Below are 16,721 nucleotides of genomic sequence, written 5' to 3'. Positions count from 1 at the left end.
AAGCGGGCGTGATTCACCACCGTGACCCAAATGTACAGCTGCATGTTGCAAAATGAATTCATACCACGAAAGATTCATCACATGACCTGACAGAGTCTGACACTCAGACAGAGGTTCAGTGGGAACCATAGAAACCAGACGTGTAAGGATGGAGGTTCAGTGGGAACCATAGAAACCAGACGTGTAAGGATGGAGGTTCAGTGGGAACCATAGAAACCAGACGTGTAAGGATGGAGGTTCAGTGGGAACCATAGAAACCAGACGTGTAAGGATGGAGGTTCCGTGGGAACCATAGAAACCAGACATGTAAGGATGGAGGTTCCGTGGGAACCATGGAAACAAGACATCTAACGCTGGAGGTTCAGTGGGAACCATAGAAACCAGACGTGTAAGGATGGAGGTTCAGTGGGAACCATAGAAACCAGACGTGTAAGGATGGAGGTTCAGTGGGAACCATAGAAACCAGACGTGTAAGGATGGAGGTTCCGTGGGAACCATAGAAACCAGACGTGTAAGGATGGAGGTTCCGTGGGAACCATAGAAACAAGACGTGTAAGGCTGGAGGTTCAGTGGGAACCATAGAAACCAGACGTGTAAGGATGGAGGTTCCGTGAGAACCATAGAAACCAGACGTGTAACGCTGGAGGTTCAGTGGGAACCATAGAAACCAGACGTGTAAGGATGGAGGTTCAGTGGGAACCATAGAAACCAGACGTGTAACGCTGGAGGTTCAGGGGGAACCATAGAAACCAGACGTGTAAGGATGGAGGTTCAGTGGGAACCATAGAAACCAGACGTGTAAGGATGGAGGTTCCGTGGGAACCATAGAAACCAGACGTGTAACGCTGGAGGTTCAGTGGGAACCATAGAAACCAGACGTGTAAGGATGGAGGTTCCGTGGGAACCATAGAAACCAGACGTGTAAGGATGGAGGTTCCCTGGGAACCATAGAAACCAGACGTGGAACGATGGAGGTTCAGTGGGAACCATAGAAACCAGACGTGTACGGATGGAGGTTCCGTGGGAACCATAGAAACCAGACGTGGAATGATGGAGGTTCAGTGGGAACCATAGAAACCAGACGTGTAAGGATGGAGGTTCCGTTGGAACCATAGAAACCAGACGTGTAACGCTGGAGGTTCAGTGGGAACCATAGAAACCAGACGTGTAAGGATGGAGGTTCCGTTGGAACCATAGAAACCAGACGTGTAACGCTGGAGGTTCAGTGGGAACCATAGAAACCAGACGTGTAATGCTGGAGGTTCAGTGGGAACCATAGAAACCAGACGTGTAACGCTGGAGGTTCAGTGGGAACCATAGAAACCAGACGTGTAAGGATGGAGGTTCAGTGGGAACCAGAGAAACCAGACGTGTAAGGATGGAGGTTCAGTGGGAACCATAGAAACCAGACGTGTAAGGATGGAGGTTCAGTGGGAACCATAGAAACCAGACGTGTAACGCTGGAGGTTCAGTGGGAACCATAGAAACCAGACGTGTAAGGAAGGAGGTTCAGTGGGAACCATAGAAACCAGACGTGTAAGGATGGAGGTTCAGTGGGAACCATAGAAACGAGACGTGTAAGGCTGGAGGTTCCGTGGGAACCATAGAAACCAGACGTGTAAGGATGGAGGTTCAGTGGGAACCATAGAAACCAGACGTGTAACGCTGGAGGTTCAGTGGGAACCATAGAAACCAGACGTGTAAGGCTGGAGGTTCCGTGGGAACCATAGAAACCAGACGTGTAAGGAAGGAGGTTCAGTGGGAACCATAGAAACCAGACGTGTAAGGATGGAGGTTCAGTGGGAACCATAGAAACGAGACGTGTAAGGATGGAGGTTCCGTGGGCTAATAAACATAAGCTGGTGACCTCATCAACAACGTTGCTGCTACTTCCTGTAGCCCCGATGCCAACAGGAAGGGGAGGAGTCTACAGATCGTTTTAAGTGAGCAGATACGAAGATTAATTATTCCAGAGAAGACAAGTTCCTTTAAACGTTAAAAAAAAAAATATATATATATATATATATGTAAAGCAAGACATGAAACCCATTCACACACACACACACACACACAGAAACACACACACACACACTGCTGCGTTAGCGATGTTGCATCAGTCGGAGCTGTGAGCAGAAACAAGGAAATCAGAGCTGAGCTGATAACTAATGCATGAATTCTCCTTAAAGCACTGCTGATGGAGACACACACACACACACACACACACACTCACACATGCTCTCACACTCGCACACTCACATATTCACACACACACTCACACACACACTCGCACACATTCTCTCACACATTCTCTCTCTCACACACACACTAGAGTTCAGAATTTTGTCCATCGCCAGCTTGGATTCTTGCAACCAGTAAAGGAAGTGATAATACCATAAACCATAAACTCATGTTTACAATGTTTACTGAGATAATACATCAAGAGAGAAGTAGGACCATTTTCTCATAGACTTCTATACAACCAGAGAGGAGTCGCCACCTGGTGGCCAGCAGAGAGAATGTAGCTTTAAAGACGGAATATATATATTTATAAATAATATCATCACATATAAGGCTGCACGGTGGTGTAGTGGGTAGCACTCTCGCCTCAAAGCAAGGGTTCGATTCCCGGGTCGGCCCCGGGTTCCTTCTGTGTGCATGTTCTCCCCGCACTGAGTGCGGGTTCCTCCCACAGTCCAGGATGGGGGTAGGTTCATTGATGACCCTAAATGTCCCCTAGGTGTGAATGTGAGTCTCTCTCTCTACATGTCTCCCTGTGATAGACTGGTTACCTGTCCAGGTGAACCCTGCCTTGGCCCAATGACAGCTGGGATCGCCCCCCCGCAACCCTGAATACAGGATAAGCGGTAGACGATGGATGGATGGATCATCACGTATAACTTTTGCCGCGTCTCAGCGACTTTAAAGGGAAACAAATCAAATATGTGTAATCTGATCACAGAGCTGCTACTAGCAGCTGGTCTCTGGTCAGATTAAACACTCCAGGAAGAGAAGCCAGAGACCAGAATCCCGTTCTCTCTACCTCCTCAGTCTCACTGCAGCCGCTCGCCCGCCGCCGGCTGCTTGTGTAACAGTGTTATGTAATGTCTGCACGGCGGCGAGCCGGCGGTGGCCTTGAAGCCGTCTGGAGGAGGAGAGGATCACATGGGATTCACTCAGCACCCGCAGACCACGAGTCAACAGGTTCCCTGGTCTGGTAGAGGGTTAGGGTCTGACTGGTCCAGGGATCCACTGAACTACATAGTAAGGTTGAGACGACTAAATTACGTAGTTAGGTTGAAACCACTAAACTATATAGTTAGGTTGAGACCACTAAACTACATAGTTAGGTTGAGACCACTAGACTACATAGTTAGGTTGAGACCACTAAATTACAGTTAGGTTGAGACCACTAGACTACATAGTTAGGTTGAGACCACTAAACTACATAGTTAGGTTGAGACCACTAGACTACATAGTTAGGTTGAGACCACTAGACTACATAGTTAGGTTGAGACCACTAAATTACAGTTAGGTTGAGACCACTAAACTACATAGTTAGGTTGAGACCACTAAATTACAGTTAGGTTGAGACCACTAGACTACATAGTTAGGTTGAGACCACTAAACTACATAGTTAGGTTGAGACCACTAGACTACATAGTTAGGTTGAGACCACTAAATTACAGTTAGGTTGAGACCACTAGACTACATAGTTAGGTTGAGACCACTAGACTACATAGTTAGGTTGAGACCACTAAATTACAGTTAGGTTGAGACCACTAAACTACATAGTTAGGTTGAGACGACTAAATTACAGTTAGGTTGAGACCACTAAACTACATAGTTAGGTTGAGACCACTAAATTACAGTTAGGTTGAGCCCACTAAACTACATAGTTAGGTTGAGACCACTAGACTACATAGTTAGGTTGAGACCACTAAATTACAGTTAGGTTGAGACCACTAAACTACATAGTTAGGTTGAGACCACTAAACTACATAGTTAGGTTGAGACCACTAGACTACATAGTTAGGTTGAGACCACTAAATTACAGTTAGGTTGAGACCACTAGACTACATAGTTAGGTTGAGACCACTAAACTACATAGTTAGGTTGAGACCACTAGACTACATAGTTAGGTTGAGACCACTAAACTACATAGTTAGGTTGAGACCACTAGACTACATAGTTAGGTTTAGACCACTAAATTACGTAGTTAGATTGAGACCACTAAATTACAGTTAGATTGAGACCACTAAACTACATAGTTAGGTTGAGACGACTAAACTACATAGTTAGGTTGAGACAGAATGAAAATGAAAGAAGAATATTAAACATTTATCTGCGTTTGTGTGGTCTTTGAGGAGAATCCCAGAGGGAGGATGACAGTCTGGCATTTAGTAACCATGGCGACGGGAGATGAACCCTTCAGTCCTGGGCTCACAGGCTTCAGGTTACACACGGTACGATCAGCAGCTAAACACTGACTGGCAGAGGACGGTAAAGGTCATGTAAAGGTCATGTAAAGGTCAGATGGAGTCACAAGAAGACGAGTCTTCAACCAATGTTAGCTTTAGACGAGTGTGATGTGAGTGTGTGTGTGTATGTTAGTGTGATGTGAGTGTGTGCGTGTATGTTAGTATGTATGCGAGTGTGTGTGTGTGTCTCTACAGGTCCTCTGGACTCTCTGTGATGAAGACGAAGGTGGTTTCCACCTTGAAGAAGAAGGGGAAGAACTGGTTGTAGTGATCCATTTATCAGGATCACACACACACACACACACACACACACACACACACACACACACACACACACACACACACACACACACACACACACACACACACACACACACACACACACACACACACGCACACTCTGGGAAGTCTTGTGCAGTCAAGCTTGTTTGTCAGTTTCAATTAAAGGTTTCCTCTTTCAGCACGAGGTTCCATGTGGGTCCATGAGGGTCCATGAGGGTCCATGTGGGACCATGAGGGTCCATGTGGATCCATGTGGGACCATGAGGGTCCATGTGGGACCATGTGAGTTTACTTGGGTTCATGTGAGTGTTTAGCAGACGATGTCCAGCTAATTAGAGCCAGATGATCAATTAGCAGAACACTTGATTGGACAAGTGAACAAGGCTTTAATTGATGCAATTAACAAGATCCTAATAAACCAAATTAGGGGACGATTCGAAAGGCTGCAGGCTGGTGGCATGTGTGTGTGTGTGTGTGTGTGTCAGGCGGTTGTTGCTAGGCAGCCAGAACCTCCCTCCCTGGTCTCGGCGGTGATTTCCGAGCCGAGGTCTAATGGACTCACAAACACAGCAGACGGCTGAATGACAGCCTGTCGCCCTGATCTGAGGACAGCAGACGCCGCAGACAGGGGAACCGCTGGTCTGGCGGTCCGGGGACCGGTTGAGATGTTTGATATAATATATTTATATTATCTTCCTCGGTGATTCAACGTTTCACACATTAGTGAATAAAAGACTTCAAGAGGACAGACGAGACCACCACAGGTAGGAGGGGGGACAGGGTCTAAAGACCACGAACACCGAGACATGTCAGGGTCTTAAGACCCAGAAGACAGACGGAGGATCCCGTCAGTGGACGTCTCGTTTATTTGGGGCTCCATTTATAAGGTTTCTCTGGGCTCATCTCAGACCTGAACCAGCAGGTTTGAAGGGTTCACATGCACATTTCCATCCGTCAGCCTGTGGAAGTAATTATGGGGTGGATTACGAGCCAACACACACACACACACACACACACACACACACACACACACACACACACACACGTATGCAAATCCCCCTGCATGGATTTACATATGCAGCCGTATAGACACTCCTTCTCTGCTGGACTTTGTTTTGTTCCTTCTGGGAGCCAATTATTATAACACACACACACACACACGTCTGTGACGCTGCACACGCGTGTGGCTCCGTCGCTGCAGTCTCCTCATGTGACCCCTCTTCTGCTGCTGCATCTCACACACACACACACACACACACACACACACACACACACACACACACACACACACACACACACACACACACACACACACACACACACACACACACACACTACTCTCTCTTCTGTGTGTGTTGCAACACACCAGTAAAGCCCCTCTCCTCATATGAACCCTGGCGTAGTATCAATGCTGCACCACACACACACGCACGCCCGCCCGCACGCACGCCCGCCCGCCCGCCCGCCCGCCCGCCCGCCCGCCCGCCCGCCCGCCCGCGCACACACACACACACACACACACACACACACACACACACACACACACACACACACACACACACACACACACACACACACACACACACACACACACACACACACACACACACACACACACACACACTCATCATCAGAAGGTCTTAGATTTTAGTCGTGATGATTCACATCCAGGTGAGGAACCTGATTGGCTCTCAGCCTGGTGACGCAGACCTCCTGTCGTCCTGCAGCAGAGATTGCAAACCTCATTTCAGCCAGAGCAGAGGAGGGTCGGGCTGGACCATCCAGACCCCCCGTCATGTATCAGGTCTCCTTCAGTCCTCATTGGACCTAGAGTCATGGAGTCCTGAATGAAGTGATGATTCTACAATGATACGTTTTTATTTTAACTTGATTGGTTGAATGTTTATAGATTTTAAATTATGACTTACAGGTTTTAATAGTTAGTCTCAACCTAACTATGTAGTTTAGTCATCTCAACCTAACTCTGTAGTTTAGTCATCTCAACCTAACTATGTAGTTTAGTCGTCTCAAACTAACTCTGTAGTTTAGTCGTCTCAACCTAACTCTGTAGTTTAGTCGTCTCAACCTAACTCTGTAGTTTAGTCGTCTCAACCTAACTATGTAGTTTAGTCGTCTCAACCAACTATGTAGTTTAGTCGTCTCAACCAACTATGTAGTTTAGTCTCAACCTAACTCTGTAGTTTAGTCGTCTCAACCAACTATGTAGTTTAGTCGTCTCAACCAACTATGTAGTTTAGTCGTCTCAACCAACTATGTAGTTTAGTCGTCTCAACCAACTATGTAGTTTAGTCTCAACCTAACTCTGTAGTTTAGTCATCTCAACCTAACTCTGTAGTTTAGTCGTCTCAACCAACTATGTAGTTTAGTCGTCTCAACCTAACTCTGTAGTTTAGTCGTCTCAACCTAACTCTGTAGTTTAGTCGTCTCAACCAAACTATGTAGTTTAGTCGTCTCAACCTAACTCTGTAGTTTAGTCGTCTCAACCTACTATGTAGTTTAGTCGTCTCAACCTAACTCTGTAGTTTAGTCGTCTCAACCTAACTATGTAGTTTAGTCGTCTCAACCAACTATGTAGTTTAGTCGTCTCAACCTAACTATGTAGTTTAGTCGTCTCAAGCTATGTAGTTTAGTCGTCTCAACCTAACTATGTAGTTTAGTCGTCTCAACCTTACTATGTAGTTTAGTCGTCTCAACATAACTATGTAGTTTAGTGGTCTCCACCTAACTATGTAGTTTAGTCTCAACCTAACTCTGTAGTTTAGTCGTCTCAACCTAACTCTGTAGTTTAGTCGTCTCAACCAACTATGTAGTTTAGTCGTCTCAACCTAACTCTGTAGTTTAGTCGTCTCAACCTAACTCTGTAGTTTAGTCGTCTCAACCAAACTATGTAGTTTAGTCGTCTCAACCTAACTCTGTAGTTTAGTCGTCTCAACCTACTATGTAGTTTAGTCGTCTCAACCTAACTCTGTAGTTTAGTCGTCTCAACCTAACTATGTAGTTTAGTCGTCTCAACCAACTATGTAGTTTAGTCGTCTCAACCTAACTATGTAGTTTAGTCGTCTCAAGCTATGTAGTTTAGTCGTCTCAACCTAACTATGTAGTTTAGTGGTCTCAACCTAACTATGTAGTTTAGTGGTCTCAACCTAACTATGTAGTTTAGTGGTCTCAACCTTACTATGTAGTTTAGTCGTCTCAACCTAACTCTGTAGTTTAGTCGTCTCAACCTAACTATGTAGTTTAGTCGTCTCAACCTAACTCTGTAGTTTAGTCGTCTCAACCTAACTATGTAGTTTAGTCGTCTCAACCTAACTATGTAGTTTAGTCGTCTCAACCTAACTATGTAGTTTAGTCGTCTCAACCTAACTATGTAGTTTAGTCGTCTCAAGCTATGTAGTTTAGTCGTCTCAACCTAACTATGTAGTTTAGTCGTCTCAACCTTACTATGTAGTTTAGTCGTCTCAACATAACTATGTAGTTTAGTGGTCTCCACCTAACTATGTAGTTTAGTCTCAACCTAACTCTGTAGTTTAGTCGTCTCAACCTAACTCTGTAGTTTAGTCGTCTCAACCTAACTATGTAGTTTAGTCGTCTCAACCAACTATGTAGTTTAGTCGTCTCAACCAACTATGTAGTTTAGTCGTCTCAACCAACTATGTAGTTTAGTCGTCTCAACCTAACTATGTAGTTTAGTCGTCTCAAGCTATGTAGTTTAGTCGTCTCAACCTAACTATGTAGTTTAGTGGTCTCAACCTTACTATGTAGTTTAGTCGTCTCAACCTAACTATGTAGTTTAGTCGTCTCAACCTTACTATGTAGTTTAGTCGTCTCAACATAACTATGTAGTTTAGTGGTCTCCACCTAACTATGTAGTTTAGTGGTCTCAACCTTACTATGTAGTTTAGTCGTCTCAACCTAACTATGTAGTTTAGTCGTCTCAACCTAACTATGTAGTTTAGTCGTCTCAACCTTACTATGTAGTTTAGTCGTCTCAACATAACTATGTAGTTTAGTGGTCTCCACCTAACTATGTAGTTTAGTCTCAACCTAACTCTGTAGTTTAGTCGTCTCAACCTAACTCTGTAGTTTAGTCGTCTCAACCTAACTATGTAGTTTAGTCGTCTCAACCAACTATGTAGTTTAGTCGTCTCAACCAACTATGTAGTTTAGTCGTCTCAAGCTATGTAGTTTAGTCGTCTCAACCTAACTATGTAGTTTAGTCGTCTCAACCTAACTATGTAGTTTAGTCGTCTCAACCAACTATGTAGTTTAGTCGTCTCAACCAACTATGTAGTTTAGTCGTCTCAACCAACTATGTAGTTTAGTCGTCTCAACCAACTATGTAGTTTAGTCTCAACCTAACTCTGTAGTTTAGTCATCTCAACCTAACTCTGTAGTTTAGTCGTCTCAACCAACTATGTAGTTTAGTCGTCTCAACCTAACTCTGTAGTTTAGTCGTCTCAACCTAACTCTGTAGTTTAGTCGTCTCAACCAAACTATGTAGTTTAGTCGTCTCAACCTAACTCTGTAGTTTAGTCGTCTCAACCTACTATGTAGTTTAGTCGTCCCAACCTAACTCTGTAGTTTAGTCGTCTCAACCTAACTATGTAGTTTAGTCGTCTCAACCAACTATGTAGTTTAGTCGTCTCAACCTAACTATGTAGTTTAGTCGTCTCAAGCTATGTAGTTTAGTCGTCTCAACCTAACTATGTAGTTTAGTCGTCTCAACCTAACTATGTAGTTTAGTGGTCTCAACCTTACTATGTAGTTTAGTCGTCTCAACCTAACTCTGTAGTTTAGTCGTCTCAACCAAACTATGTAGTTTAGTCGTCTCAACCTAACTCTGTAGTTTAGTCGTCTCAACCTACTATGTAGTTTAGTCGTCTCAACCTAACTCTGTAGTTTAGTCGTCTCAACCTAACTATGTAGTTTAGTCGTCTCAACCAACTCTGTAGTTTAGTCGTCTCAACCTAACTATGTAGTTTAGTCGTCTCAACCAACTATGTAGTTTAGTCGTCTCAACCTAACTATGTAGTTTAGTCGTCTCAAGCTATGTAGTTTAGTCGTCTCAACCTAACTATGTAGTTTAGTGGTCTCAACCTAACTATGTAGTTTAGTGGTCTCAACCTTACTATGTAGTTTAGTGGTCTCAACCTTACTATGTAGTTTAGTCGTCTCAACCTAACTCTGTAGTTTAGTCGTCTCAACCTAACTATGTAGTTTAGTCGTCTCAACCTAACTCTGTAGTTTAGTCGTCTCAACCTAACTATGTAGTTTAGTCGTCTCAACCTAACTATGTAGTTTAGTCGTCTCAACCTAACTCTGTAGTTTAGTCGTCTCAACCTAACTATGTAGTTTAGTCGTCTCAACCTAACTATGTAGTTTAGTCGTCTCAACCTTACTATGTAGTTTAGTCGTCTCAACCTAACTATGTAGTTTAGTCGTCTCAACCTTACTATGTAGTTTAGTCGTCTCAACATAACTATGTAGTTTAGTGGTCTCCACCTAACTATGTAGTTTAGTCTCAACCTAACTCTGTAGTTTAGTCGTCTCAACCTAACTCTGTAGTTTAGTGGTCTCCACCTAACTATGTAGTTTAGTCTCAACCTAACTCTGTACTTTAGTCGTCTCAACCTAACTCTGTAGTTTAGTCGTCTCAACCAAACTATGTAGTTTAGTCGTCTCAACCTAACTCTGTAGTTTAGTCGTCTCAACCTACTATGTAGTTTAGTCGTCTCAACCTAACTCTGTAGTTTAGTCGTCTCAACCTAACTATGTAGTTTAGTCGTCTCAACCAACTATGTAGTTTAGTCGTCTCAACCAACTATGTAGTTTAGTCGTCTCAAGCTATGTAGTTTAGTCGTCTCAAGCTATGTAGTTTAGTGGTCTCAACCTAACTATGTAGTTTAGTGGTCTCAACCTAACTATGTAGTTTAGTGGTCTCAACCTTACTATGTAGTTTAGTCGTCTCAACCTAACTCTGTAGTTTAGTCGTCTCAACCTAACTATGTAGTTTAGTCGTCTCAACCTAACTCTGTAGTTTAGTCGTCTCAACCTAACTATGTAGTTTAGTCGTCTCAACCTAACTATGTAGTTTAGTCGTCTCAACCTAACTCTGTAGTTTAGTCGTCTCAACCTAACAATGTAGTTTAGTCGTCTCAACCTAACTATGTAGTTTAGTCGTCTCAAGCTATGTAGTTTAGTCGTCTCAACCTAACTATGTAGTTTAGTCGTCTCAACCTTACTATGTAGTTTAGTCGTCTCAACATAACTATGTAGTTTAGTGGTCTCCACCTAACTATGTAGTTTAGTCTCAACCTAACTCTGTAGTTTAGTCGTCTCAACCTAACTCTGTAGTTTAGTCGTCTCAACCAACTATGTAGTTTAGTCGTCTCAACCTAACTCTGTAGTTTAGTCGTCTCAACCTAACTCTGTAGTTTAGTCGTCTCAACCAAACTATGTAGTTTAGTCGTCTCAACCTAATTCTGTAGTTTAGTCGTCTCAACCTACTATGTAGTTTAGTCGTCTCAACCTAACTCTGTAGTTTAGTCGTCTCAACCTAACTATGTAGTTTAGTCGTCTCAACCAACTATGTAGTTTAGTCGTCTCAACCTAACTATGTAGTTTAGTCGTCTCAAGCTATGTAGTTTAGTCGTCTCAACCTAACTATGTAGTTTAGTGGTCTCAACCTAACTATGTAGTTTAGTGGTCTCAACCTAACTATGTAGTTTAGTGGTCTCAACCTTACTATGTAGTTTAGTCGTCTCAACCTAACTCTGTAGTTTAGTCGTCTCAACCTAACTATGTAGTTTAGTCGTCTCAACCTAACTCTGTAGTTTAGTCGTCTCAACCTAACTATGTAGTTTAGTCGTCTCAACCTAACTATGTACTTTAGTCGTCTCAACCTAACTCTGTAGTTTAGTCGTCTCAACCTAACTATGTAGTTTAGTCGTCTCAACCTAACTATGTAGTTTAGTCGTCTCAAGCTATGTAGTTTAGTCGTCTCAACCTAACTATGTAGTTTAGTCGTCTCAACCTTACTATGTAGTTTAGTCGTCTCAACATAACTATGTAGTTTAGTGGTCTCCACCTAACTATGTAGTTTAGTCTCAACCTAACTCTGTAGTTTAGTCGTCTCAACCTAACTCTGTAGTTTAGTCGTCTCAACCTAACTATGTAGTTTAGTCGTCTCAACCAACTATGTAGTTTAGTCGTCTCAACCAACTATGTAGTTTAGTCGTCTCAACCAACTATGTAGTTTAGTCGTCTCAACCTAACTATGTAGTTTAGTCGTCTCAAGCTATGTAGTTTAGTCGTCTCAACCTAACTATGTAGTTTAGTGGTCTCAACCTTACTATGTAGTTTAGTCGTCTCAACCTAACTATGTAGTTTAGTCGTCTCAACCTTACTATGTAGTTTAGTCGTCTCAACATAACTATGTAGTTTAGTGGTCTCCACCTAACTATGTAGTTTAGTGGTCTCAACCTTACTATGTAGTTTAGTCGTCTCAACCTAACTATGTAGTTTAGTCGTCTCAACCTTACTATGTAGTTTAGTCGTCTCAACATAACTATGTAGTTTAGTCGTCTCAACCAACTATGTAGTTTAGTCGTCTCAACCAACTATGTAGTTTAGTCGTCTCAACCAACTATGTAGTTTAGTCGTCTCAACCTAACTATGTAGTTTAGTCGTCTCAAGCTATGTAGTTTAGTCGTCTCAACCTAACTATGTAGTTTAGTGGTCTCAACCTTACTATGTAGTTTAGTCGTCTCAACCTAACTATGTAGTTTAGTCGTCTCAACCTTACTATGTAGTTTAGTCGTCTCAACATAACTATGTAGTTTAGTGGTCTCCACCTAACTATGTAGTTTAGTGGTCTCAACCTTACTATGTAGTTTAGTCGTCTCAACCTAACTATGTAGTTTAGTCGTCTCAACCTTACTATGTAGTTTAGTCGTCTCAACATAACTATGTAGTTTAGTGGTCTCCACCTAACTATGTAGTTTAGTCTCAACCTAACTCTGTAGTTTAGTCGTCTCAACCTAACTCTGTAGTTTAGTCGTCTCAACCTAACTATGTAGTTTAGTCGTCTCAACCAACTATGTAGTTTAGTCGTCTCAACCAACTATGTAGTTTAGTCGTCTCAACCAACTATGTAGTTTAGTCGTCTCAAGCTATGTAGTTTAGTCGTCTCAACCTAACTATGTAGTTTAGTCGTCTCAACCTAACTATGTAGTTTAGTCGTCTCAACCAACTATGTAGTTTAGTCGTCTCAACCAACTATGTAGTTTAGTCTCAACCTAACTCTGTAGTTTAGTCATCTCAACCTAACTCTGTAGTTTAGTCGTCTCAACCAACTATGTAGTTTAGTCGTCTCAACCAACTATGTAGTTTAGTCGTCTCAACCAACTATGTAGTTTAGTCGTCTCAACCTAACTATGTAGTTTAGTCGTCTCAAGCTATGTAGTTTAGTCGTCTCAACCTAACTATGTAGTTTAGTGGTCTCAACCTTACTATGTAGTTTAGTCGTCTCAACCTAACTATGTAGTTTAGTCGTCTCAACCTTACTATGTAGTTTAGTCGTCTCAACATAACTATGTAGTTTAGTGGTCTCCACCTAACTATGTAGTTTAGTGGTCTCAACCTTACTATGTAGTTTAGTCGTCTCAACCTAACTATGTAGTTTAGTCGTCTCAACCTTACTATGTAGTTTAGTCGTCTCAACATAACTATGTAGTTTAGTGGTCTCCACCTAACTATGTAGTTTAGTCTCAACCTAACTCTGTAGTTTAGTCGTCTCAACCTAACTCTGTAGTTTAGTCGTCTCAACCTAACTATGTAGTTTAGTCGTCTCAACCAACTATGTAGTTTAGTCGTCTCAACCAACTATGTAGTTTAGTCGTCTCAACCAACTATGTAGTTTAGTCGTCTCAAGCTATGTAGTTTAGTCGTCTCAACCTAACTATGTAGTTTAGTCGTCTCAACCTAACTATGTAGTTTAGTCGTCTCAACCAACTATGTAGTTTAGTCGTCTCAACCAACTATGTAGTTTAGTCTCAACCTAACTCTGTAGTTTAGTCATCTCAACCTAACTCTGTAGTTTAGTCGTCTCAACCAACTATGTAGTTTAGTCGTCTCAACCAACTATGTAGTTTAGTCGTCTCAACCAACTATGTAGTTTAGTCGTCTCAACCAACTATGTAGTTTAGTCGTCTCAACCAACTATGTAGTTTAGTCTCAACCTAACTCTGTAGTTTAGTCATCTCAACCTAACTCTGTAGTTTAGTCGTCTCAACCAACTATGTAGTTTAGTCTCAACCTAACTCTGTAGTTTAGTCGTCTCAACCTAACTCTGTAGTTTAGTCGTCTCAACCTAACTATGTAGTTTAGTCGTCTCAACCAACTATGTAGTTTAGTCGTCTCAACCAACTATGTAGTTTAGTCGTCTCAACCAACTATGTAGTTTAGTCGTCTCAAGCTATGTAGTTTAGTCGTCTCAACCTAACTATGTAGTTTAGTCGTCTCAACCTAACTATGTAGTTTAGTCGTCTCAACCAACTATGTAGTTTAGTCGTCTCAACCAACTATGTAGTTTAGTCTCAACCTAACTCTGTAGTTTAGTCATCTCAACCTAACTCTGTAGTTTAGTCGTCTCAACCAACTATGTAGTTTAGTCGTCTCAACCAACTATGTAGTTTAGTCGTCTCAACCAACTATGTAGTTTAGTCGTCTCAACCAACTATGTAGTTTAGTCGTCTCAACCAACTATGTAGTTTAGTCTCAACCTAACTCTGTAGTTTAGTCATCTCAACCTAACTCTGTAGTTTAGTCGTCTCAACCAACTATGTAGTTTAGTCGTCTCAACCTAACTCTGTAGTTTAGTCGTCTCAACCTAACTCTGTAGTTTAGTCGTCTCAACCAAACTATGTAGTTTAGTCGTCTCAACCTAACTCTGTAGTTTAGTCGTCTCAACCTACTATGTAGTTTAGTCGTCTCAACCTAACTCTGTAGTTTAGTCGTCTCAACCTAACTATGTAGTTTAGTCGTCTCAACCAACTATGTAGTTTAGTCGTCTCAACCTAACTATGTAGTTTAGTCGTCTCAAGCTATGTAGTTTAGTCGTCTCAACCTAACTATGTAGTTTAGTCGTCTCAACCTAACTATGTAGTTTAGTGGTCTCAACCTTACTATGTAGTTTAGTCGTCTCAACCTAACTCTGTAGTTTAGTCGTCTCAACCTAACTATGTAGTTTAGTCGTCTCAACCTAACTCTGTAGTTTAGTCGTCTCAACCTAACTATGTAGTTTAGTCGTCTCAACCTAACTATGTAGTTTAGTCGTCTCAACCTAACTCTGTAGTTTAGTCGTCTCAACCTAACTCTGTAGTTTAGTCGTCTCAACCTAACTATGTAGTTTAGTCGTCTCAACCTAACTATGTAGTTTAGTCGTCTCAAGCTATGTAGTTTAGTCGTCTCAACCTAACTATGTAGTTTAGTCGTCTCAACCTTACTATGTAGTTTAGTCGTCTCAACATAACTATGTAGTTTAGTGGTCTCCACCTAACTATGTAGTTTAGTCTCAACCTAACTCTGTAGTTTAGTCGTCTCAACCTAACTCTGTAGTTTAGTCGTCTCAACCTAACTATGTAGTTTAGTCGTCTCAACCAACTATGTAGTTTAGTCGTCTCAACCAACTATGTAGTTTAGTCGTCTCAACCAACTATGTAGTTTAGTCGTCTCAACCTAACTATGTAGTTTAGTCGTCTCAAGCTATGTAGTTTAGTCGTCTCAACCTAACTATGTAGTTTAGTGGTCTCAACCTTACTATGTAGTTTAGTCGTCTCAACCTAACTATGTAGTTTAGTCGTCTCAACCTTACTATGTAGTTTAGTCGTCTCAACATAACTATGTAGTTTAGTGGTCTCCACCTAACTATGTAGTTTAGTCTCAACCTAACTCTGTAGTTTAGTCATCTCAACCTTACTATGTAGTTTAGTCGTCTCCACCTAACTATGTAGTTTAGTCTCAACCTAACTCTGTAGTTTAGTCATCTCAACCTAACTATGTAGTTTAGTCGTCTCAACCTTACTATGTAGTTTAGTCGTCTCAACCTAACTATGTAGTTTAGTCTCAACCTAACTATGTATAACTATGGAGTTATATTTAGGGTCGTAGTTAAAGAATGGATCGGTTTGTGCCTTTTAATTACATTTTTGTTAAAACATTTTATATTGAAAACTTTTTCAGTATTTTAGTTCCTGGAAACGTCTTCTGGTTCTTGGAAATGATTGGTTGCTGTGGCTCAGGGGTGGGACTCCTGCAGGACTCTCTTCTCCAATCGGGCGTAGCGCTCTAGCATTGGGCCGTACACCTGGAACACACAGGGAGATCTGGTTACCTGCTTACCATGTTTACTATGTGACCTGGTTGCCATGTTCACTATGTGACCTGGTTGCCATGTTACCTGCTTACCATGTTTACTATGTGACCTGGTTGCCATGTTCACTATGTGACCTGGTTGCCATGTTACCTGATTACCATGTTTACTATGTGACCTGGTAACCATGTTACCTGGTTACCATGTTTACTATGTGACCTGGTAACCATGTTACCTGGTTACCATGTTTACTATGTGTCCTGGTTACCATGTTACCTGGTTACCATGTTTACTATGTGACCTGGTAACCATGTTACCTGGTTACCATGTTTACTATGTGACCTGGTTACCATGTTACCATTTTACCTGGTTACCATGTTTACTATGTTACCTGGTTACCATTTTACCTGGTTACCATGTTACCATTTTTACTATGTTACCTGGTAACCATGTTACCTGGTTACCATGTTTACTATGTGACCATGTTACCATTTTACCTAGTTACCATGTTTACTATGTTACCTGGTTACCATGATTACTATGTGACCTGATTACCATGTTACCATTTT

The 16,721-nt window shown here is 41.9% G+C and overlaps 1 protein-coding gene across 1 annotated transcript in view; it reads right to left on the bottom strand.

The window, feature by feature from the left end:
* Positions 1–15,837: 15,837 nt before the first annotated feature.
* The window catches only part of xylb (xylulokinase homolog (H. influenzae)), a 6,665-nt gene continuing 5,781 nt past the window's right edge, over positions 15,838–16,721 (bottom strand). Inside the window, exon 19 of the mRNA XM_084033608.1 lies at positions 15,838–16,146. Within this exon, the coding sequence (XP_083889734.1) occupies positions 16,078–16,146 (69 nt within the window). The 3' untranslated portion in view covers positions 15,838–16,077. The remainder of the gene's footprint in view (positions 16,147–16,721) is intronic.

This window comes from Eutrigla gurnardus, assembly GCF_963514095.1.
Source record: "Eutrigla gurnardus genome assembly, chromosome: 18".
NCBI classification, from domain to species: domain Eukaryota; kingdom Metazoa; phylum Chordata; class Actinopteri; order Perciformes; family Triglidae; genus Eutrigla; species Eutrigla gurnardus.
This window is presented reverse-complemented; position numbering and strand designations above follow the sequence as displayed.